At 41.8% G+C, this 23,064-nt stretch overlaps 2 protein-coding genes across 4 annotated transcripts in view; one reads left to right on the top strand and one right to left on the bottom strand.

The window, feature by feature from the left end:
* The window catches only part of LOC140843153 (long-chain fatty acid transport protein 2-like), a 40,372-nt gene that overhangs the window by 4,505 nt on the left and 12,803 nt on the right, over window positions 1-23,064 (bottom strand). The window contains exons 2-8 of the mRNA XM_073211840.1: window positions 20,513-20,722; window positions 16,029-16,187; window positions 13,730-13,854; window positions 5,395-5,589; window positions 3,486-3,576; window positions 2,692-2,890; window positions 858-955 (exon numbers count right to left, since the gene is read on the bottom strand). Coding sequence (XP_073067941.1) covers window positions 858-955; window positions 2,692-2,890; window positions 3,486-3,576; window positions 5,395-5,589; window positions 13,730-13,854; window positions 16,029-16,187; window positions 20,513-20,722 — 1,077 coding nt within the window. The remainder of the gene's footprint in view (window positions 1-857; window positions 956-2,691; window positions 2,891-3,485; window positions 3,577-5,394; window positions 5,590-13,729; window positions 13,855-16,028; window positions 16,188-20,512; window positions 20,723-23,064) is intronic.
* Window positions 21,876-23,064, top strand: part of LOC140843149 (histidine decarboxylase-like) — a 65,853-nt gene continuing 64,664 nt past the window's right edge. For 2 of the 3 annotated variants that reach the window (XM_073211817.1, XM_073211816.1), the window contains exon 1: window positions 21,876-23,039. The gene's annotated coding sequence lies outside the window, so the exon portion shown is untranslated. The remainder of the gene's footprint in view (window positions 23,040-23,064) is intronic. The other variant, XM_073211823.1, reaches the window with a different exon arrangement.

The following is a 23,064-nucleotide window of genomic DNA, read 5'->3' as shown; positions in this document are numbered from 1 at the left end:
TGTGAAACCATCATAGCTCAGGGAAAAGGGACTTGAGTATTTCATGTTGATTCAGGGTGAGAATCCCAAATAATGAGTTCTGGGGGGAATAGCAGTGTCCCTAGCACCTTATATTTGAAAAGTGATGTGGAGGTTATAATCCTGGCATCTATAATTAAAATGATTTTTTCTCTTGACTGTTCTCATATATATCTGGTGCACACAAAACATATGCTTAGTATTTCTGTAACTGAAATGAATTAATTATCTTGACAATCTTAACTGCAGGACTGGCAATAACACTAGTTTCAGTGATTTGCCTGAAGTCAAACAGCCAGAGGTGTAAGAGCCAGACCTGAAGTCAAATGCTGGCACTCCCCATTTGGCAGCAGCCTTGCAGACGACAGCTTGGTGACGCTACTCTATATGACGATTCTGAAATTCAGTATGCTGGCCTCGGGTAAAGGACCTGCTTTAAAATAGGAGTCTAGACAAAGTCAGCTCCTTCCCTGGTTTTTCTTCTTGCAACTGCACTTGGTCATATTTGTGAGGCCAAGATACCATTTCCCAGCTATCAAGTGTGACACGTATTTTCAGGAGGTGTGCCCAATACAGCACGGGACCCTGCATCTAGGAGAGATCTGGCTTGCCCAGGAGCCCAAGAACAGCTGGGGAGCTGAACTACAGATCAGGGCCATGTTCAGACGTATTGACTTGGCTGACTTATAATGGAACATAAGCCATACTCTTTCTCCTAGGTGTCTGACAGTGATTTTTCAGTTGGCAGGAGAAAGTGATGACAAACTCTGCCGTGGGGTTAAAATTATGACCAGTTGCTGTCTGAGTTTAGGCATAGATTTATAACCTCCTGTGCCTACCTGGCACGGGCACGCCGTAAACATTCACTTCTTGGACAAAATCAACCAGTCCCACAACATCAGCAACTTCAGTGGTGGCCACGTTTTCCCCTTTCCACCTGGAAGAAACGACAAAGTTCGCAAAGGTCACTGGTGGTCACTGGCCCAGGCTGTGTGGGGTGGCTGCACTCATCTTCTTCACCCTGGGCCTCAGCCTCCCCAACTTAGTTGTGGGGGAGGCACCCCGTTTATGGAACAAAAGACAAAGGCATAGACCTAAATAATAAGATGTGGAATTTCAATCTTACCATGTGAAACATGATACACAGACTGATGCTGTTCTAATGTGAAAAGACAGGCTTGGCCTAAGACACGCAATGGGAATAAAAATTAAACACCTGTGACTTTACGCTGTGTTAAGGTCTCTCACTTTCTCATTCACTAAGTTTGGTTGCTATTTAATTCCATCAGTGAATTTCTATTTAATAGAATTTTATATGTCTACTTGAGGTTCTCATGGCATTGAGGAAGCTTTTCATAAGAAATAACATACTTTCTATCCAGGAGCTACTTTTCCACTTAAAAAAGAGTTAAAATATCTTACATTAAAAAATTCTTTAGTTCTCCTAATAGTATTTTTTTATATGATGGCTGACAACCAGGACATGGCCCCTTATATTAACTCAGCATAAAGTCCAATATGAGATGTATTCCACACTCCTCATGCTGTGTGACTTGAAATGTGGCTACACTTCCCCTTGTGTCATTGTCATAGAGTTGGAGAGGAAGAGGTAAGAGAAAGTCTCAAAATTCTTTTTAAAATAAAAAAACTGGGTATTCTTTAAAAAATAAACAAGGTCATGGGAGACCAACATGGCTCAGTGAAAAGGGACCTCCGTATTTCTATTTTGATTATAGTTGAGACTCTATAGTAACATGAAGTCCACATAATAATGATATGAATCCTGAGTCATGGAATATTAGAGATGGAAGGGACCCCGAGGGTCATCAAGATCCTCATTTCATGGGTGAAGGAATCAAGGTCAAGCAAGGTCCCACGACAACACAGCTGGTCAGGGGTAGAGGAAAGCTTGGGGCTTGGTTTCCCTTATTCAAATCCATGCTTTCTACTATTGCCAGACAACTTCCATCCCTTCCTCTTTCATTCATGCAAAAAGTAATTGTGGGTGTCAGGCACTGTGCTAGGTGCTGCAGGGGCTGAACAAGCAGACACAGGGCTTGGTCTTGGTGGGCGTCTACACAGGAGGGAAGCATTTAAACCAAGTGTCATGAAGCTGGAGGGCTGTGCTGTTGTAGGGACTTAATTTCAGGGTCTATTACAATGACTTTCTCACTTCATCGTGCTGACCTGAGGGTTCTGTGAGAAACCCTGGATGGGGCTGGAGAGTGGGAGGGAGGGGACTGGACGGGCCTCTGAACCCCTCCTCTCCTCTTCAACTAGATCAGCTCCGTGTTAATTTGCATTTGGTTTTATCTGATGAAAAGCCCCATGATTGGAAAGAATGTGAAAATCTCAGACTGTCCTATGAGTGACCAGTAATAACTGAGGATAAATGAGAGGATTTGGATGGACTGAGCTTTTTAGGCTCCAAAAATCAGACACAGATTTTCTGCCTTATTCTCATCTGGTGTTGCTCAGCGAAGTTAACTGCGTTACAGAGTGACACCTCATGCATTTTGCTCCTTATTTTCTGGGGACATAGGAGGTTGAATTGGCACACCAAAGAGATAGAAGGAAATGGAGCACCATGACCGAAGTGGAACGCGATTCCAATTTAGAAGTAAGCCAACTTGTGCACGTGTTTGTTTGGCTCTCTAATTCAGAGAAACCAACCGGAATGTATCTCCAACTCTGTCATGGAAGTGGATGAAATTTTCATGGTCAATCATTAAGAGATCTCCACTGTTGAAATAGAGGTCTCCTTTCTTAAAGACGTCTCTCAGCTTTTTCTTCTCTGTCTGAGTCTTTCCTCCACTATAGCCACTAAATGGTGTGAGTCGTGTTATTTTGCAAACCAGGAGTCCAACTTCGCCTAAGACATAAGAAAGCAAATTGTTATTTTATGTGCTAGCAGTAGGCAAATTTTATTACTAACCTTCTCTTAAAACTGATGTCATACAACCCACATGACAAGGTGGCTGCAAGAAGTGGCATTTTCCACACACATGTACGTGCATATCCATATACATCGTATACCACATATTACACAAAACACAGAGGACCTTATTTTATATGGCCACACATTTGTAATTTTTTTAATGCTAATTCTTTACTGAATAATGATTTACATGCATAGACAAATGCACAGTAGTTTAAGCTTAAAGGTAAAGACCCTCTAAAACTAACGATAGCTTTGGAACCATAATCACATATCCCTTTCCGCAAATCCGCCTCATAATCAAGAAGTTGTTAAGCCAGGTTTCAAACTGTAATCTTCTTACATGTGGTGGTAAATTAGCATCTTTTGGAACTTCGGTAATTATTTCTGAGGATACTTAAATAAACCTGTTTTCTCCCACTCTGATAAATTTTACCAGGTATTCATTTCAGCAATGCTGTTAGTTCTTAACAGTTAGTTGGTCAAGGTAAGAAAAGGCACATGTTAATTGAACAAAAATCCACTGTACCTTTGGGAACTTTGATGCAATATCCATTTCCATCACGGACAGGTTCATCCTTCTCCACGTCATATTTAATAAGCTCATATGTTATGACTTTCTGACACAATTAAAACATATCATTTTGAGTACAAATTTTTTCACTTTTTTATTGTGGTATAGTGTACATAGAATATACAAAGTATATATACCTAAACCATATAGCTTGGTGAATTTTTACATATATACACACCACTGGAACTACCGTCCTGACCCAGATAGAAAACATTGTCAATACCTTCCAAAGTTTCCTCTTGCTTGCACCCAGCTTCCTTCCCTGGGGCTCTGAACTGCACCTAGCCTGGGTCTTCAAGGTTCGGGGTGGTACTGGTTAGACGGAAGCCAACTAGACAAGGCTGACCGCCTCAGCAGCGGTTCCAGTGGGCAGGAGGAAACTGATCTTCAGTCTGGAGCAGTGCTGCCCAGAGTTCTCTCCAATGGTAGAAATGCTCTCTGTACTGCTCAATAGGGCAGTCGCTAAACAAGTGGCTACTCAGCACTTGAAATGTTGCTAGTGCAAATGAAGAACCAATTAAAAAATTTTATTCATATAATTTAAATTTCAGTAGCCATGTGTAGCTCATGGCTACCATATTGGACGGCCCAGGCGTGGAGGGAGCTGTGAAGTCTGTATAGATTTGGCTGTCATTGCCAGAGATTCCTTGGACTTGAGAAGGCCTGGAGATCAGGCCAGAATATAAGGAATGGAACGGCAGTAACTGCTATAGCTAACAATTACTCAAGGCTATTATCTGACAGGTATTGGGCTGTATCCTCTAAGGATTTTCTCATGAATTATTTAGTTTAATCATTCAATAACCGTTTTCTCTCATTAATACTGAGTTTGGGCCAAGTATTGGCCTATTTCTTTTTCCTATCTCTGTTTCATAAATGATGGAGCTGAGGCCGAAGGAACATCAGTGACTTGCCTCAGGGCATTCGGTTAGGATGTGAAGGTCCTGGCACATCCTCTCTGGAGCCAGACCTCTTATGCGCATGGACTACTGTCCTCTGTCTGCTGCCAGTCACTCCCTGGGGACATGGACTGCCTGGGATCTCTGGTGTGACTGTTTCCTGGCCAGGCAGGATGGGCTGCCAGAGGCACAATGACAGTGGTGCCTGCTGAAGCCAGTGGAAGCTCAGCACTTGCTGGATATTACTGGAATTTGCAGGCCAGGTGGTCATCTGGAAGGCTGACTGCCTGAACACAGAAAAGGCAGAGATGTTGCCCAGAGTTCCTAGGTGATAAAATGACTGAGAGGGAAAAGAGACTGCTGTGTGAGCTGGTTTAAAAATAAGAACTGTCTTTCTGGAAGAGGTATCAGGTGAACACAAATGTTCACAAGATTCTAGAATCTGGATGCATCCCAGATCTCTTGAAGGTCTTCATAGTGGTTCTTCACCTTGGCTGCACAAGCTTTTGAGAAACACTGAAGCCTGGGCCCTGCCTCAGCATGAAGCTCAGGGGGTGGGACCCTGCACCTGTACCTGTGACACCTCCCTGGGTGATCTGAGGCCCAGCACAGCCAGGGGCAAGCACCACGCCTCACAGCACAGGGGAAACTTAGAGAGCTGGAAGCCTTCAGGCGTTTTGTCATATAGGAGTATAAATGGGCTCAGGAAGACTTCCCATAGGACTTCACTTTGCCGAGGGCCAAGGTATAATGGATTGTTATTAATAGAAATTAAGATTTTTAAATTAGAGGACTCTGTCATCCCAAGCTATCACAGAGAATGAGCAAAACCTCTTGGTGGATGGGCTCTGGCTGTGATGCTGTATGAAATTCTGATGAGAATAACATCATCATGACACAGCTTTTGGGAAACCTCTGTATTCTGAACACTGGGTACATGGGCTCTCCTTTTTCAAGGTACTTACTTTCTGTAGGTAGTTTACTCTTCCAATAGCCCCGATTTTTCTCGTATAATTCATAAAGCCAATATTGCCTTCAGTGGAACCATAGCCCTCATAAATGTGAATGTCCCCAAATCTCTTGATGAATTCTCTCCACACATCTCCTCGCAAGCCATTTCCCAATGCCAGTCTCACTTTATGATCACGATCGTTTGGTTTCTGTGGTAGGAGGAGGAGGGGATCAAACAGAACCATCACTGGAGCCTGTACTTATGTATTAATAACTGCCTTTATGTTTGTGTGTTTATGTTGGTTACACATTCTCCCTAGTGCACCCCTTCTCTGTCACCCACACACATGACCCCTCGTCCCCACCAACACATGTAGTATGGGCTGACAGCCAGGACTCTGAGTGAATAACCAAAGGACTTGGCTTCCCATTTTGATTTTTAAGAGGCAAAGTGCGATAACTCGGCAGAACCAAGAGATGCCAACATTTAATCCACATCCAATCTGAAGCTAAAATAATGTGTTGATTATTTTCTTGGTGGGGCAGGTGAGTATCAGGGAATAGCCAGAAAGGAAGGGCCACAGGGGAAAGATCAGACCCAATCTGAAGCAATCATCTTCAGTTACCAACAAGAGAACTGGGAACCCAGTGCAAGGAGAGAGAGACAATCATTTTCTACAGTCATTACAGAGCAATACTGGTGGGGCCTGGGGGACGGGAGAGAAGACTCTTATCATGTCCTCATTTAGCAAATAGGCCCAGAGCTCACAAGGGCAGTGGCTGAACCAAGACAATGAAACTGTCCCAGTGGGGTGGGAAGGGGCAGAGAGGGAAGAAGCCGGCTCCCAGTTGCCTCAGGTGGCCTGGGAGGAAAATGCTTTGTTACACATAAAAATCACAAAGGAGAAGCTTCAGTGCAAGAGGGAAAGGAGTCCTGTGTCAGCACGAGAGATGCAGTCACATCCAGGTCGCTTTCCCTCCTTTATGAGGCCTCTACAAATACGTCCAAACCTATGATGATTTTAATGATATTTGTTATTAATAAGGCTCATTATGCCCTCTAGGAGATCACAGCCTGGTGGGAGAAAAGGGCAAATAAATAAGTATAATGTTACTTTATAAATTCTGAAATTCCATGACCTTTAATAGGAAACAGAATGGAATGGGGTTAAGAGCCTGGTACCTGGGCCTCTCCTCTCATATCTGTGTTAGTTTGTTTGAACAAACTACAATTTGCTTAAAAGGGTGAATGATCTAAAGAGCATTCCTACTCTGTGAATCACTGTGAAGTGATGTTCAAAAAGAACTGCTTGAAGAGAGAGGCTGGCAGGTCTCTGACAAGGGGAGGACCTTTGCTGTGGCCGCTGGAAAGCAAACCAAAACAAACCTGGAACTGGCTTCCACGTAGGAGCCCAGGGGCCAGTGGAGCAGCAGATAGGCATTTCATTTCTGATTAGGTCTTGAGTCAAAACTCAGGTGATGATGCTCCTCCGGGAGGCCTAACCAGAGAGGTGGACAGATACTGGCCACTGGTAAAAGCTGGGCCCCTTGCACAGTCTTTCTGAGGAGGAAACGTAGAGAAGGACTGCTGGCCTCTAGCCGGTGGTTCTTAAGCAGGGTGCTCACGGGCATACCTGAGGAGCCTTTTGAGCCTAAACGAACCTAGGTATTCTGACTGGGTGGGAAGTAATCAGCTCCCAAGGTCCATAGATCACTGATTGTACAAATCTTTCTCGACTTACAGTGGGGTTAAGCTCTGATAAACACATCATAAATTGAAAACATTTAATCCATCTAACCTGCCAATAGCATAGCTAAGTCTGGCCTACCTTAAACATGCTCAGAACATTCACAGTAGCCTACCGTTGGGCAAAATCATCCATCACAAAGCTTATTTAATTATAAAGTGCTGCACAGCTCATGTAATTTATTGAATACTGTAGTGAATGTGAAAACCAGAGTGGTCGTAAGTGTACCTGTTATTCACCCCTGTGGCCGCATGGCTGGCTGGGGGCTGGGCTCCCCGCGGCTGCCCAGCACCACGACAATCTCCTGCCACAGCATGACGCTAGCCGGGGAGCAGATCAACATTTAAACTTCACGGGATAGTTTCTACTGAACACATACTGCTTTGACACTATCACAAAGTCAAAAAATTATGAAGTTGAAATGTTTTATGTCCAGGACTGCATCTGTATTCCCTTTTATAATTGCCACGTACGTCTAAGCAGGGAGATACCTGTCTGGCTACGAGGGCCAGTCCTGCTCTGTGCTTGTTGTCCTGATGTGCTTATTAATTCCACCCCTTTCACCTGTAAGTGTCTCCATTTGGATTATGTGGATTACGTACTGTAGGTTCACCCAGTCAAAGCACAGGTCCAGGCCCTGCAGGTGATGGAGGGAACCTGGCCTCTCAGGAATTTACAGTCTAATTGGGAAGATAGAAGTTTACTACCCAGGAGACGAGGAAATCACCTAAGAGGGGGTCTTAGGTCACCCTCTATGACCTAAGAGGTTCCTTCTACATGGAAACCAGTTCAAGGTTTGTTTTGTTTTGGTTTCCAGTGGCCCCAGGGAAGGTCTTCCCCTTGTCAGAGAACTGCCAGCCTCTCTGTTCAAGCAGTTCTTTTTGAAAATCACTTCAGAGTGATTTCACAGAGTAGGAAATAACAGACAATGTTCTTTAGATCATTCACTCTTTTAAGCAAATTGTTGTTTGATCAAACAAAGATGGTCAAACAAAGTGAGAACCGTCAGCTTTTCAGAAACACCCTTGCCCCCCACACTCCCATCCCTTACTGCCACTCTGGGAATAAAACATCACAAATATTTGAAGAATACTTACTTTCACTTAAAAAGTAACCACCTGGCCTGGGACTTAGCTGCCCCCAGACCTGTGTGTGAAGCTCCAAAGCACTCCAATGTGTAAACCCACGACCTTACTTATTCTATCTGAAGCCCACAAACACCCTCTTAGGTCATTTCCTTGTCTCCTGGGTGGTAAGCTTCTATCTCCCCAGTTAGACTGTAAATTCCTGAGAGGCCAGGTTTCCTCTGTCACCTGCAGGGCCTGGACCTGTGCTTTGCAGGTAGGGCAAGTGTGGCAGTAAAAGAAGACATGACCTCCACCAGGAAGCCCTCAAGGTCTCTGCTCAACAGTTAATGGCTGGGACATTGGCACAGGGCAGGGCTTAGGGCACAGGAAGCTGCAGGTGCCCCGGGTGACTGGGCAGCAGGCCAGCCTCACAGGTGCAGCTGTCACCTGGGGTGGTGGGGGCTGTGCTCAGAGGCACAACAGCATGGACTCACTTTTCATCATGAACAGAAGTATCTTATTACACCAGCAGGAGGGATTAAGGCCCTAAGCTGGACATGTTTGTGGACACAAACTGGGAGGACCTTCTGAGATGTGTCGCTTGCCAGTGGCTGGGAGTTCTGGTGCGACTAGAGTTTTCCTTTCCCACAGGGGACACAGTGTCCCTCATCACCAAAGCCAGTCCTCGAGGGAACCGTATTTTAGGATGAGGGTCGCCTGCTCAGTTTTCTTTAACAAGGATTAAACCTTCTATTCCACAACAGGGGTGAGGTGCAACACGTGAGTGCACCTCGGAACTTACATGACTGGGATTTACTGACTGAGGAAGGGTGGGAGGTCGGGGTGTCCGCGGAGAAATGCAGGGCACCAGGTAATTAGGGTGAGCAGCCTGAGAACAAAATGGGAGCTGACTCCTGCACACTACGGGAAATGAACCAGAACCTTGCATTATAAACAGGCACCCTGGGAACCAAGGCTCAGCTGTAACAATGGAAGACACGTAAAATGGATAAAGGGTATTTGTCAATAATACTGTAAAATCACTTAAGTCAATAGCTTTGCTACCTAACCCCTCACTCAGCCTTAAATGAGAGTGACTGACTCACTGGAATGTCTTCTCTTACTTCTTCCTTTGTGCACAAGGAGCAGAATTTTCATCGATTCACTCAATGACATGTATGGAGTGTGTATTATGAGCTACACATTCTGAGCGCTGAAAATAATGATAATAATTTGCTGATTATCCACTAAGTGCCAGGTACTTTGTCACATGCTTGATGTACATTATCTTGTTTTGTTTTGTCCTGAGAGCCCCCTATGAGGTAGGTACTATTATTTCTCCTGTGGCTGATGGGAATCTGATTTGGACAGGTTCACTATCCTGTTCAAATGGCAGAGATAGGATTCAGGCCTGCTGACCCGAATCCCTGCTCTTAAGCCCTACATTATATTCCTTAAGCCAAATCTGAACAGCTGCCCCAAAGGTAGCTGGGAGTATTCCTCTCTCTGGTCCTCTGCTGTACCACAGGGGCTATTAAATATGGTTAAGAAGAGGAAGGAGAAACATAGCGGCTTCCCCCTCCCTAAGCCTGCCCTCGAGCCTCCTGGTGAGCAGTGCGGCATCTGTGGATGGGTGTCATTTGGCTTACCTGCTAACCCAAGGCAGGAGCTGCCTCCCTGCAGCCCACCACTTGGGGATGGAGGGTGTCAGCCTCTCCAGGGACAGCCTGCTTAGGCAGCTCTGAGGGTGACCCAAGTTCCTGATTACACTGATCCAGAACCACTAGTTCTAGTTTTCATTCATACTTTTCATTCATACTTTCCTTTGAGAAGTCATTCTGATACAATCTTTCTTGAAGCTCCCTTTAAATTCATTCAATCTGGGCTTCCTATCATGGCTATTTTGTTTTCAACTGTGATAAAATATACATAACACAAAATTTACCATCTTACCCATTGTACAGTTCGGTGGTATTAAACATATTCACATTGTTGAGCAACTATCACCATTATCATCTCCATAACTCCTTTCATCTTGGAGAACTGAGACTCTATACCAATTAAACAGTACCTCCCTATTCCCACCCTTCCTCGGTCCTGGACATCCCACCATTTTGCTGTCTCTGATTTTGACTACTCTAAATACCTCATATAAGTGGAGTCTACAGTATCTGTCTTTCTGTGATTGGCTATTTCACTTAGCATAAGTCCTGAAAGTTCATCCATGTTGTAGCACGCTGCAGAATTTCCTTCCTTTTCAAGGCTGAATAACATTCTATTGCATGTATATACCACATTCTGCTTATCCATGCATCCATCCATCCATCCATTCATTCACCCATGGACACTGGGTTGCTTCCACATTGTAGCTATTGTGAATAATGCTACTATGAACATGGATCAACAAACATCTCTTTCAATTCTTTTGGGTATATACCTAAAAGTGGAATTGCTGGATCTTATAGTAACTTAATTTTTAAATTTTTGACGAACTTCCATACTCTTGTCCCCAGTAGTGGAACCATTTTACATTCCCACAAACAGCACACAAGTCTTCTTATTTTTCCACATCCTCACCAACACTTGTTTTGTTTTGCTTTTTATGTATTTAGTTTATTTTTTATAGTAGCCATATAAGTGGAAGATAATCTCACTGTGGTTTTGATCTGCATTCCCCTAATGATTAGTGATGTTGAACGTCTTTTCCTGTGATTATTAGCCATTTATATAACTTGGAAGAAATGTTTATTCAAGTCCTTTGCCTATAACTGAATTAGGTTGCTTATTTTTGTTGTCTGTTGACTTTGTGTGCTCTACTTTGATGAATTCACTTATTTTAACAGGTTTGCTTTTGTCTTTTTTTTTTCTACACTGGTTACAGTACCTTTGTAGTAAGTTTTGAAATCAGAAGTGTAAACCCTCCAGGTCTGTTCTTTTTCTTCAAGATTGCTTTGACTGTCTGGGGTCCCTTGAGATTCCACATGACTTTCAGGATGGGTTTTTCTATTTTTGTGAAAAAGTCTTTGGGATTTTGATAGGGTTTGCATTTGATAGTGAATGTGTAGATCACTTTGGGTAGTAGGGGCATTTTAACAACATTAAGTCTCCCAACCCGTCAGCATATGTCCATTTATTCAGTCTTCTTTAACTTCTTTCAGCAATGTTTTGTAGTTTTTATTACTCAAGTCTTTTACCTCCTTGGTTAATTCCTAAGTATTTTATTCTTTCTGATACTGTTGTAAGTGGAAATGCTTCTGTAATTGTCTACTCAAATTATTCAGTGTTAGTGTATAGAAATGCAAGCGATTTTTGTATGTTTTGTATGATTTTTGTATGTTTGTAGGTTTTGTATCCCATGACTTTGCTCAATTCATTTCTTCATTCGAATAGATATTTTTGTCTTTAGGGTTTTCTCGGTATAAGATGATATCACTAAAAGAGACTTTAACAGAAGGTTTTCTGATGTAACTTTCATCATTTTTGCAAGTATTTTTGACAGGAACCGGAACTCAGGGTGAGGGAAAGCAAGGGAAAATGACTTCCAAATTTACTTTTAGATTAGAGGTCAGCCATGAATTATACACCAAATCATGATATATTTTGAACGTATATAACCCCCACAAACTGTCTTTGTCTTCCAGCATCTCAGAAAACATTCTGAGACAGTAGAAAGGGGTAGAAGGGCGTGTATGTGTGAGTGTGAGAGCCAGAGAGAGCGAGACACAAACATGTTTACTTTCCTCAAGTCTAAAGGTAGCTCCCGTTAGAATCAATAGAAGTAACACATGCTCCCAGGAGACTGCTAACTGACAAGGGGGTGCCTGTACAGCAGAGAGGAAAAGCCAAACAGAAGGGCTCCATATGGATCTCTGGGTTTTAACAGACAGGCATGCAATCTTGAGGACCGGACGGAATAATAATGTGAAAACAGATTCAGTAATGCCATCAAGAGAAAGTGCTGTGGAAAAGCACTAAACCCGCTCATACATAATTAGCTAATTGGGACCCTCATTAAGCTGCTGAATCTGCCCCCCCTAAGTCAGAATAATGTATGCTAAGCCCAAACATCTTGGGGGAACACACTGCCTCCCTCAAATGACTTATACACCTTTCAGGGGCAAGAATTTAGAGGGTCATTCAGCAAAATATGTTGATGCCTGGAATGTGTCAGATATAGATCTCAGTGCTGGCAGTCTGGCAGGAACAAAACCCCTGGTACATGGCGCTTTCATTTAACTGGGAGAGACAGACAATAGTCATATAAACCTGCACTACATCCGGAGTAACCCATGAGATGGATGGTGAGAGGCAGAGTGATATACTTAATAATTATAAGAAGGAGCCCTCTCAGATGAGGTGACCTGTGGGCAGAGACTGAAGGAAGTGAGGAGGGAAAAAACTGGGGTGAGAGCATCTTAGACTTCTTTATACACCACCTAGCAACTGTTATGTAAGTTGACCATAACAAGTGCTTAGAAAGAGTGATTTACCAACTTGGTGATCCTCTAAGTCTGTTACTTATGATGACTGAAAAGATTAATGGAAGCAGAATCCGAGTGCTTACTGCATTATCTAGTTGAGTGGCTCTCAACTGGGGCTGATTTTGCCTGCCAGAGGACACCTGGCAATGTCTGAGGACATTTTGATGATCAGGACCTGGGGGAGGGGGAGGGTACTACTGGCACATCCTAGGGAAGGGCCAAAGGTGCTATTAAACATCCTACATTGGGCCAAAGAAGTCCACATGGCCAAGAATGAATGGGCCCAAAATGTCAGCCGTGCTACTGCTGAGAAACCTTGATTTGGTGCCCAGACACGGAGCCAAATCTCTGATGAGAGCTGAGGGACCAGGCAGGAGCAGCTCTTCCCAACAACCTCGTCAAGCCTCCAGCGATCAGCAAACAGCATAGATCCAAGGCCCCTGGGGTGTCCTTGGAGCATCCTTCCAAGCTTGGTGACCAACTGAGTTGGGTGGTTTCAAAGCCACATGGGGGATTTACTCATAAAGCAACACTTCCTGCATGCCTTTGGTATGACAGGGCAAGGAGACACGATGTGGGGCCGGCCGTCAAACACTTTACAGCCTAGGGAGGATGGGAGGCATGAAGACAAACACCTGCAATCTGACAAGGGCCACAGGGGGTACAAATGCAATGATGTACGGGGTGGGAGTAATGCCTTTCATTGAAGTGACCCAGATCGGTTTAATATACGAGGTATTGTCTGAATGGGGCTTTGACAGTGTGTAGGCTTTAGACAGGCAGAGAGGGAAGTAGAGAGGATCTTCTAAGTAGAGGGTAAGATGTGAAAACAGATGAAAAGGTGTGGAATAATAATAACAGTATTAAGAGCAACTGCCCTCTACTAAATCCCCTCTGCAGGACAGAGGTGGTGCCAAGTACTTTATCATGACAATTGGAGCCTAAACTGAAAACTGATACATATAAATCAGACGAAGCCTAGCATGACCCAAAGTGACTTGAATTTGGCATATTATCCATTTCAAAAAGATAATGAAACATGGGCAGTGTTACCTGGGGAGAGTTGCATAAATACCGAAGCAGTTCACCAATATACTGAATGACAGTGACGTTATATTTTCTGCAGTCATCCCAAAACTGGCTGGCTGAAAATTTGGTCCGCAAAACAAGAGTAGCACCTACAGAGAAGTATATGTAAAATGTTGATAACAAAATGGTACAAAAAAACTTCCTTGATTATATTTGTCATTTTCGAAAGGTAGAAATTTAAATACCGACTAATATTCGCAAACGAATGTTGGGTACCAATAATGTTCAATTCAAAATATTAATAGGACATGGTTTGGTCCTACAGAAACTTCCAATCTAGTGGGAAGACAGGTACAAGAGTCTTCCTAATAAAAGTCAGTGCACAATAAATAAGAGGTTCAAATGAAGCCCTAAGGTAATGTGAGCTTGGGAGAGTACGTGTACATGTGTGTGCATGTAGATTAATTCTGCTTGGGAGCGAGGGCTGAGTAAGGCATATTTTGGAAGAGTTAGGATTTGAATTAGGTCTAAGAAGTGAATATGGAGAAAGAGGAGGGAATTCCAGAGAGAGGAAAAAGCAGGAACATCAAGACAGGACAGTCCACAAAGTGTTGGAGGGTAGCCGAGACTCAGCTGGCCTATGACTGGAGTGGTACAGAGTGGGTGCGTCATGAGAGGAGAACCTGGTGAAGCAGTGAGGGGTGCAATCACGGACAGCTTGGAAGTACCAGGTGCAGGAGCGAGACGTAATTTTCTAGGCAATGGAAACCAGGGTCTTGAGCAAGCAGGAGGATTCTTCTTTGATAGGTGAGGTATGAATGCTTCCCAAAGATGCCCATGTCCTAATCCTCAGAACCTGTGAATGTGTCACTTTACATGGGAAAAGGACTGTATATGTGTGACTAAGTTAAAGATCTTGAGATGAGAAGATCATCCTGGATTATGTGCGTGGGCCCAATTCAATCACAAGGGTTCTTGTAAGAGGAGGGCAAGATGGTCAAGAGCAGAAAGAAATGGGATGATGGCAGCAAAATGTTGAAGTGACGTGTTTTAAAGACAGAAGAAGAGGCCAGGAACCAAGGAATGCAGGCAGTCTCTAGGAGCCAGAAAAAGCAAGGGAATGATTCTTTCCTAAAGCTTCCAGAAGAAAGGCAGCCCTGCTGACACCCTGATTTGAGGACCTCTGACCTTTAAAACAGTAAGACAATAAAATTGTGTCATTTTAAGCCACTAAGTTTGTTGCAGTTTGTTACAGCAGCAATAGAAAGCTAATACAATGGGTAGAAATAATGTGTTGATCATACGCAACCTAACTATAGGCATGAAATGTAGTCAAATAAAAAAACTCACAAATATTTTTCATGTTATTACATACAAAAGCCCAATGTTTTAGAAGAGGAAACTTGTTTAAAATACGATTTTTTTTTAGCATGTATCTGTGGCGCTTCAGCAAATAGGTGAGTGATGATTTGTCCGTTTGGGAGCCTCAGAGTCACCTGTTCCTTATGCACGAGCACCCTGACCAGGCCCAGGCACTTCTTGCTCATTTGGAGGTTGCTAACTGATGCCAGGTTACGTATTTTACAGCTGATCAACAAGCTAATGAGGAACAGAAACAGAGGCTTGGGCAGTCATATGTAAACATGCATAGGCATATGTGTTATGACATGTACATACACAATTATTTTAAATGAAATGCCACATGGGAGAAAAAATAAGTTGTTGTTGTTTTTTTTTTTTTTTAGCTCAGTTAGTTAAAGAGAGAGCTTCCGGGAAGAGGTGGCTGTTGGACTGAGCCTTAATGTATACAAGTAGCACAAATCCTACTGAAAGGACAGAGGATGGCAACTTAATTTGAATGGTAAGGTTTCAGAAGGAAAGAGAAGAGATGGAAAGCCTGGTATTTTGACATGAGCTGAGGAGCTGTGAGTTCAGGGGAGGGTAAAGTAGAATGGAGACAACTGAAAGAGAAGTTTAGGGTGCTGACGAAGATCAAATGCAGATTTCTGAAGATGGAAATGACACAGAAGAATTATCTATGGACCCTAAGAATCAAGGGTCCTAACCTGGATAAAAACTGAAAACATCTTAAAGTTTCCTCCTTGATAAAGCAAACAATTATAGCATTATATACCAGACAAGCAGGCAGGAGAAAATGTAAGTTATTTTAGATACTTGCAGTGGGTGAACCAAATAGCCTTGTTAACATTGAAATAAAGGTGCCTGGCACACAGGAAAGTAGCCAAATTTTGTCTTATTTTTCCTGATGAACACATGTGAAAGTGAGCTGAACTACAATGCCTTATTGAGAGAAAAAGCTTACCAGTTACCAGACATCCGTGTAGGCCAATCATAAGTGCAGCACTGTGGTACAAGGGGAGCGTCGTATAGATTATATCACCTTCCTTGATTCCAGTTGCAGTAGCAGTGGTGCATCCGTACCACACGCGAGAATGATTGATTATTGCAGCTTTTGGAAGACCTTTGCAAAGATACAAGAGAAAGCGTGAGTGAGCCAAGAGCCATCATTTAGATATGTGGTCTGGGAGAGAGATCTGGCTCAGGAAGATTCAGCAGCTGGGAATTTGCACAGCAGATGGCCATGATTAGTCAGACTAGGAGTTGGCACATTTTTTTCTGTGAAGACCTAGATAGTATATGTTTTAGGCTTTGCAGGGCCCTACATGCTATCCTGCAACTATACAACTCTGCTATTATAGCAGATAGAGGCCAAACACATGAAAGAATGAATGTGGCTATGTTCTGATAAAACTTTATTTTAAAAAACCAGTGAGGGGGCTGTATGTGGCCCACAGGCCATAGTTTGCTGACTCCTGGATTAGATGGTTATTACAGTAGTAATTTGAAGAGAAAGGAATGTCTATAGAACTTCTGCTCCGTGCCTACCACTATGCAAGGTATTTTCAAAATTTCATTTAATTCTCAAAATTTGCTAATCCACATATGAGAAGGCTGAGATTTAGAGAGATTAAATAGCGTATAGAGCCCATCACCTTCATAGCCATCTTTATGAATTTCTTACGTATTCTTCTAAAGCTTCTTTGAATATAAATACAAACAAATATGAACATTTGCTCATATATTCTTGGCCTGCCCCTATTTAAAAAAATGTGCACATTCTTTTGAGCTTTTTTCTCCCTAAAATAACAGTGTATCTTGGAGATGTGTTCATATTTGTACACAGAAATTTCCCTTACATATTAATTCATTTATTCTTTTTCGTTAAGCTGCATCAAGTCTCTTATATGCAAATTCATTAACATTATTTTGCCATTTCACATGATAACACAGTGAATAACCTAGTCCACATGGCAGTTTACACTATGAATGATGCTCTATCTGTAGGATAAAATTTGCTGATGTAAGATTGTGGGGTCAAAAGATATAAGTCTTTCAAATGCTGGGCATAGAAGCCACAGGGCATAAATCTGCAAAGAAGTAAAAAGCTAACCTTCTCGAACAATATGGGTTCTCTGTCACTTACCAACTTTACATTTCCCTGTATGGCCCCGGAAGATGACTGGTTAGCCAGAGACGGGTAAGATTCCTCAAGGGAGGAAGAACCCAAGACAGGCACAGTCGCAGGGGGGCCATCAGGTGAGAAACTGGGGATCAACAGACGTGAGGCTTAGAACCTCACCCCCCCTGTTTTGAGAGAAATCTTCTGCATCCGTGGATGTTTTATTGCCCTTGTCTAGCTTGGATTAACACATAGTCTACAGGCACACACCTGATCATCTACATTTGCTCTCTTACAGCACTAAACTATGTTTTCTACCTTTATCTTGCATCTACCTACCACTTCAGCATTTTATTAAAAATAATAATAATAATAATAATAATAATAATAAAGGGAGAAATGTGGGATCCACATATAAATCAAGTATAAAAATCAAACAAATATTCATATTTGACCTGATTGTTTATAGTTCATAATGAGTGATCAAAACCGAAAGTTTCTGTGATGACTGCCCTTGTACTGTTCACCATGTAAGAACTTATTCACTATGTAAGAATTTGTTCACCATGTAAGAACTTGTTCGTTATGCTTCCGAAGATTGGAGACTGACGAGAATTGGGCTTGGGATGGATTAATGATTGTGCATTGAACATTGATTCCCCTATACAGAATTTTATTGTTGTTAACAACCATTTGATCAATAAATATGAGAGATGTCCTCTCAAAAAAAAAAAATTATAAGTTTTTGTAATTTTGATAGCTACTGCCACATTGCCGGCTTTAAGGGCTATCCCCCATTCATTCTCCCACTACCAATATGTGAGTGTACGTTTTCCTCCAAACACTGAGAGTGTGCTCTGAAATGCTGGGATTTCTGCCAATTTGAAAGGTGAAAAATGGTATCTCAGTGTAGTTTTAGTAGACTAGACTAAATACATTTGCATTTTCTTTACCATAATTTACGTAAGTGTTTTTTGTAAGACTCTGTTAAAAGGGTATGCTTCTATTATTTCCCACAGAAAGTCAGTTTAGTTGGGGAGGGCATGAAGCAATTACTAAGGGGCTTGGGCTGGAGTTTAAGTTCTGATTAGGTTAACTGGCTTTATGAAGAGGAAGACAGTTGGCTGGGGACTCAAATCCTGCAGTACTTGATGGTACCCTAGCTGGGCATTGGCAGAAAAACAGCAATTCCCTGTAAGGCAAAGCAGTATGGCCAGTAAACTACCATCACTGTAAACACAATTCAAAGTCCATTTTCTCTGGCAGTGAGCCCGTGGCACTGTGTTAGTATGAACACCTCATTCTACACTAATATCAAGAAATAGAAGAAAGTATCAATAAGTCAGTTGTATTCACCACGGAAAGGAATCATTCGGAGAGTGAAAGCTCTGAATTACACTTTTTAAAAAAGAAATGCACATTCTTTGCTGCTTTGAAGTATTTTCAGATATTTCCTAATTTATGACTTTGTATCAATGAGGAAACAAGAATAATTGGTAACAATTATATAACTTTGTGCTAATGACTGTCATGGAGGAACAGGGAAAACATCTTGTTCTCCAATTGCTGAAATAAGTTCTTTTAATTAATTCTTCTAATTAATGTGTATAAGAGTAACAGCAAATATTACATTCAGAGATAAGGAGAAAGGTAAAATGAAAATCAAGACATTTATCTTTCTATTAAACATAAATTCTGAATTAGAGGATTAAATGAAGAAATGTTCATTCCTTTTTTCTCCCTAAAATGGGCTTTACATTTGACTGCCAAAATCTGCATTGTGAAGAAGTTCTATACTTGTCTCATTAGCATTGAGACTAGAATTTCCTGTCACTAACCAAGGACTCATTTCATCTCCATTATATCCCAAAGTTTACAGTTTGATTTTACCACCTTATTAAGAAATGAGGGTAAAAATCCCACACATTGAGGTGAATCTGTATTAGTGGATGCAGTTGATTAATCATGTCATTCCACCATTCTGTTCACATGGCAATAAACAACTTTTGACACATCAAAAAATGATAGCCACTATGCTTCGGGCAACAGTTTTAATATGTGTCAGAATTCCCTCCTCATTTATTCCCAGCCTCGCCTCATTTACTTAATGAAAATGCTCAGCAAGAGTGACTGTACGAGAGGAAGTTAAACTCAGGTCCAGGAACCAGGCGATCAGATGGGTGCGGAGGGCCTGTTGAGGTGAAGGAGAGAGTGCCTATAGTCTGGTGTGGAGAAAAAAGGTGCAAAGGAACCGTTAGTCTTATCTATAATGTTTGATTATTTTACAAGGAGATGGCATGCCATGCATGTATTACCTGCTTAAATTAAAATTTAAACCAAAAGAAAGATTCACATGTTGCTTTGCAATATTAATAGTAACAATTAGCATGCTGGTGCTGGCTTCCTGTCTTCCACTTAAATATTATTACATCTGCTAACATTTTCCCTGGCCTAGAGCAGCAGACACTAAAGATGTGTTGAATGGGAGAATTCGGAGGAATTGGGGCAAAGCGATCAGTTGTATGAGCTGTGGTATCCGCCAAAAGGTGAGTCCTGACACTTCTACTTATCTTGGGAAGTTCTTAACCTCTCAAGCATCAGTTTCTGAGTTTGCAAAATGGGAATAAGGTTCGGATCGATCTTAAGGGTGGTGGGAGAATTGTAGGAACCAATGAGCACATGGGAGAATGCCTAGGACAGCCTATCTTTAATATTGCCTGGCTCATATAGCAGCATTCCAGTAACCCTTAACTGGCCGTGGTTTTCTTAGTGGCTCATAAAATAAGAGTGCCGCTTACACTGAAAGGCATGCTAGATTTGGAAAAATATGATACTAAGCTCTGAGCTAGACTGATCCTACACCCATAGCACCAAACAACTCCAAGTCAGCCTGCATGAGAAACCAATCATCAAAACATTTATATAAACATAGCCCATTATTGCCCTATAGTCTGTCATTTCCATTTGTTATAGGTTACACTTTATATGAACTGAGGATATAATATAATGAAAATACAACAATCACTAAAAAAATTCCAACAACCTATTCAGTGCCAATTTCATCCATCAATATAACTATTTTTGTAGTTCTTGGTTAACCTCTTTCTCTACACACCAACTAGGGGGAGATAAATGTGACTTGGAGAAACCCAAATGGGATCGTATGCTATGAAATAAGATCAGTTCCCTCAGGCAAAGAGTTAAATCCTCTGAAGTATTAGTTTTCTGATAAGTTTTGTCAAAGAAAGAGAACATGTGAAAACCTAACCCAACATTTAACTCCTTCAGTAGAGGTCCATTTCTTTGAGAATCCTCTTTCTTTTTACCTGTGGTTCCAGAAGTATAAATGTATATGGCAGGAGTGGATAAAGTGACCTCAGATCTCCATGACTCGGGGATAGGATCAGCCGACACTTGGTCCACTTTGTCTAGGAGAGAGCCGACCCCATCCGTGTTGGAAGTTCTGCTCACGTAATAGATGGCTACATCATCTTTTTGCAGGCTGGGCAGCACCTCTTCAATAGCTGCTTGGAGTTCTTAGTAAGAACAAAAATCCAAACAAATTAAATTGGCCATTAAAGTTATGTAGAGCAATGAGCTTCATGGTAATTTTGTTTTCACCATAATTTTGCCTAAAATGTGTGAATTATAAAAAGTGATGCTTTTAATTATGCACATTTAAAGACGGAATTTGCTACCTATGAAAATATTTGAGGGATGGTTGAGTTTTGATGATTTCATGAGCAGCAGATGGTGGGTTGACATCTGTACAAATGGACATATTAGTAAAAACCAGGATATTTAAGTTTATAACATGTGCAAACCAGTATGCATCTCAAATACTTCAGAAATGAATTTGTTTATTCCTAATATGTGCCCCACAAAACTACTGATGAAAAAAATTTTTAAGGGAGGAAACGACAAACAGAAGTAAGGGAGCCAGGGTAACTAATAAACATAGAAGCAACTTGCTATAACACATTTTTAAAAGCTTATCAGTAGTATGTAGTTCCCTAAGGAGGTTCAGAAATTCTGAGAAGTTCCAAACTTCACAAGCCCATTCTCTGGTCTGAGGAAAAAAAAGGACAGATAAGCATGTTTTTCAAACTGTGGGTCACAATATAGCGATGGATTGTTAAAGACATTTAAAATGACCAGTATTTTAAGAAATTAAAATAAAATGCAGTAGAAAATTTCAGAGCATACACACGTACTAAGAGGAAAGCACTGTTCTTTTTTAAAACTGTTGTTTCAGTTACATGGGTGTGTGAGTACTGGGTCATATACAAATGTATTTTTTTATTGTAGTCAAGGTCAAAAAATTTTAAAGGCACTGATTTAATAGGCAAACCACATGTCATGCTCACTACTTGGATTTTTGTGCCCCTAAACCATAAGATGAGATGGGCTTTAAGCTTCCTTGTCTTGAATTGTGATTACTTGTATTGTGATTATTTGTAACAGGTAACTTTATAGCCCAGGGAATTACCTTGGGGAGGCTCTTCCTAATTCATCTTATATGCTTTGTTTCTCTGATGTGTGCATATGATGAATCAATCAAGACAAGAAATAGCACCAGGGTAGATGCATTAAATTTTTTTAAATCATTTGAACCAAAGGACTCATTCAATTGGTAAAATATAGTGCAAAAGAGTTTATTAGGAAAATCAACAACCCTCACCCCACCCTCCTCACAATTAAACCTTCTGCCTAGGGTCAATCAATTTCAATTATTTTGGCTGCTTCTTCTAGCAAACACCTCTACATTATGAAATAACGTGTTTTTCCTGCTACCTCGTGACCTATCAATTTTGTTCCCATCCCCCATTTTACCCCTGTCCACCCCCAACAGTTATTATCTTCACTTTCTGCTGACTGGGTTAATAGTATTCACATCTATTCTGAGACCATAACTGTCTTCCCAGCTTTGTTTATGGGTTTGCTCCAGAAACCCTAAACCAATAATCATGATCAATAAGATTATGATTATGTATCATCCACTGCAGAGCCAAGTAACACACTTTAATCATAATTTCTTTCATGAACAGTTTGCTCCTGGAGTTTCTACTGGCTATCATTCTTTAATGGACCATTTGCCCCAATTCTTTTTTCAACCTCCATCAGATCAGCTTCTCTCCCTTTTTGCCCCAGGAACTTCGGTTCTCCTCTACTCTTTTATTCTGAAGGGTTGTTCTCTAGTCCTTCAGCACTTTGGTAATGTTAGAAAGCACCATAAAACCTAAATGTGATTTATTCCCACCAGGAGGTTTAAAACATTTCAATAGTAAAGTATTAACAAAAGGCCATGTGGTAGAAGCTGCTCAGGCTGAGGGGGTGTCAATTGATAAAAGCCTGGCTATACCTATATGAGTTTTTTAAATGTACCAATAAGATTAAGACAAATGTAAGGAAAAGATATTACTGCCTTAGGCGACATCCTGGCAAGAATGTGAACCCTGTAGTACTCAGCCAATGAGGAATCAGGGGAGGGACTCAAGCACTAGGAGATAAATTATTGGCTCCAAACTCCGCAGGTGTGCCTGTCCACCAGACACCCGATCTTATAAGACCGTCATTAAAGTCTCGCTCCGTTGTTCTCTCCATGTTTTTCAAACTGTGGAGTTTGCATTAGGACCAGTGAGTGTGTTTCTCACAATTTGGGGGCTCATCCGGGATTCTCTTGCCTGTGCGAGTTGAGGGCCCAAGCAGAGTGGGAAGAGCTGGCCCGCTCTGGGCATTTCACCTTTGCACGGAAGCCGAGAAGACCTGAGACTTGTGCGAAGACAGTGTGACCGATGCAGGGGAGAAAACGCAGGCACCGCAGCAACTAGGCAACCTCGTGCACGAGCCAAGGTAGGAAAATTGGGCTGTAAGTACT

The sequence above is a fragment of the Manis javanica genome, chromosome 8, assembly GCF_040802235.1.
Source record: "Manis javanica isolate MJ-LG chromosome 8, MJ_LKY, whole genome shotgun sequence".
In the NCBI taxonomy this organism is placed as follows: Eukaryota; Metazoa; Chordata; class Mammalia; order Pholidota; family Manidae; genus Manis; species Manis javanica.
The sequence above is the reverse complement of the archived record's forward strand: the minus strand, read 5'-3'. Positions and strand labels throughout refer to the sequence as shown.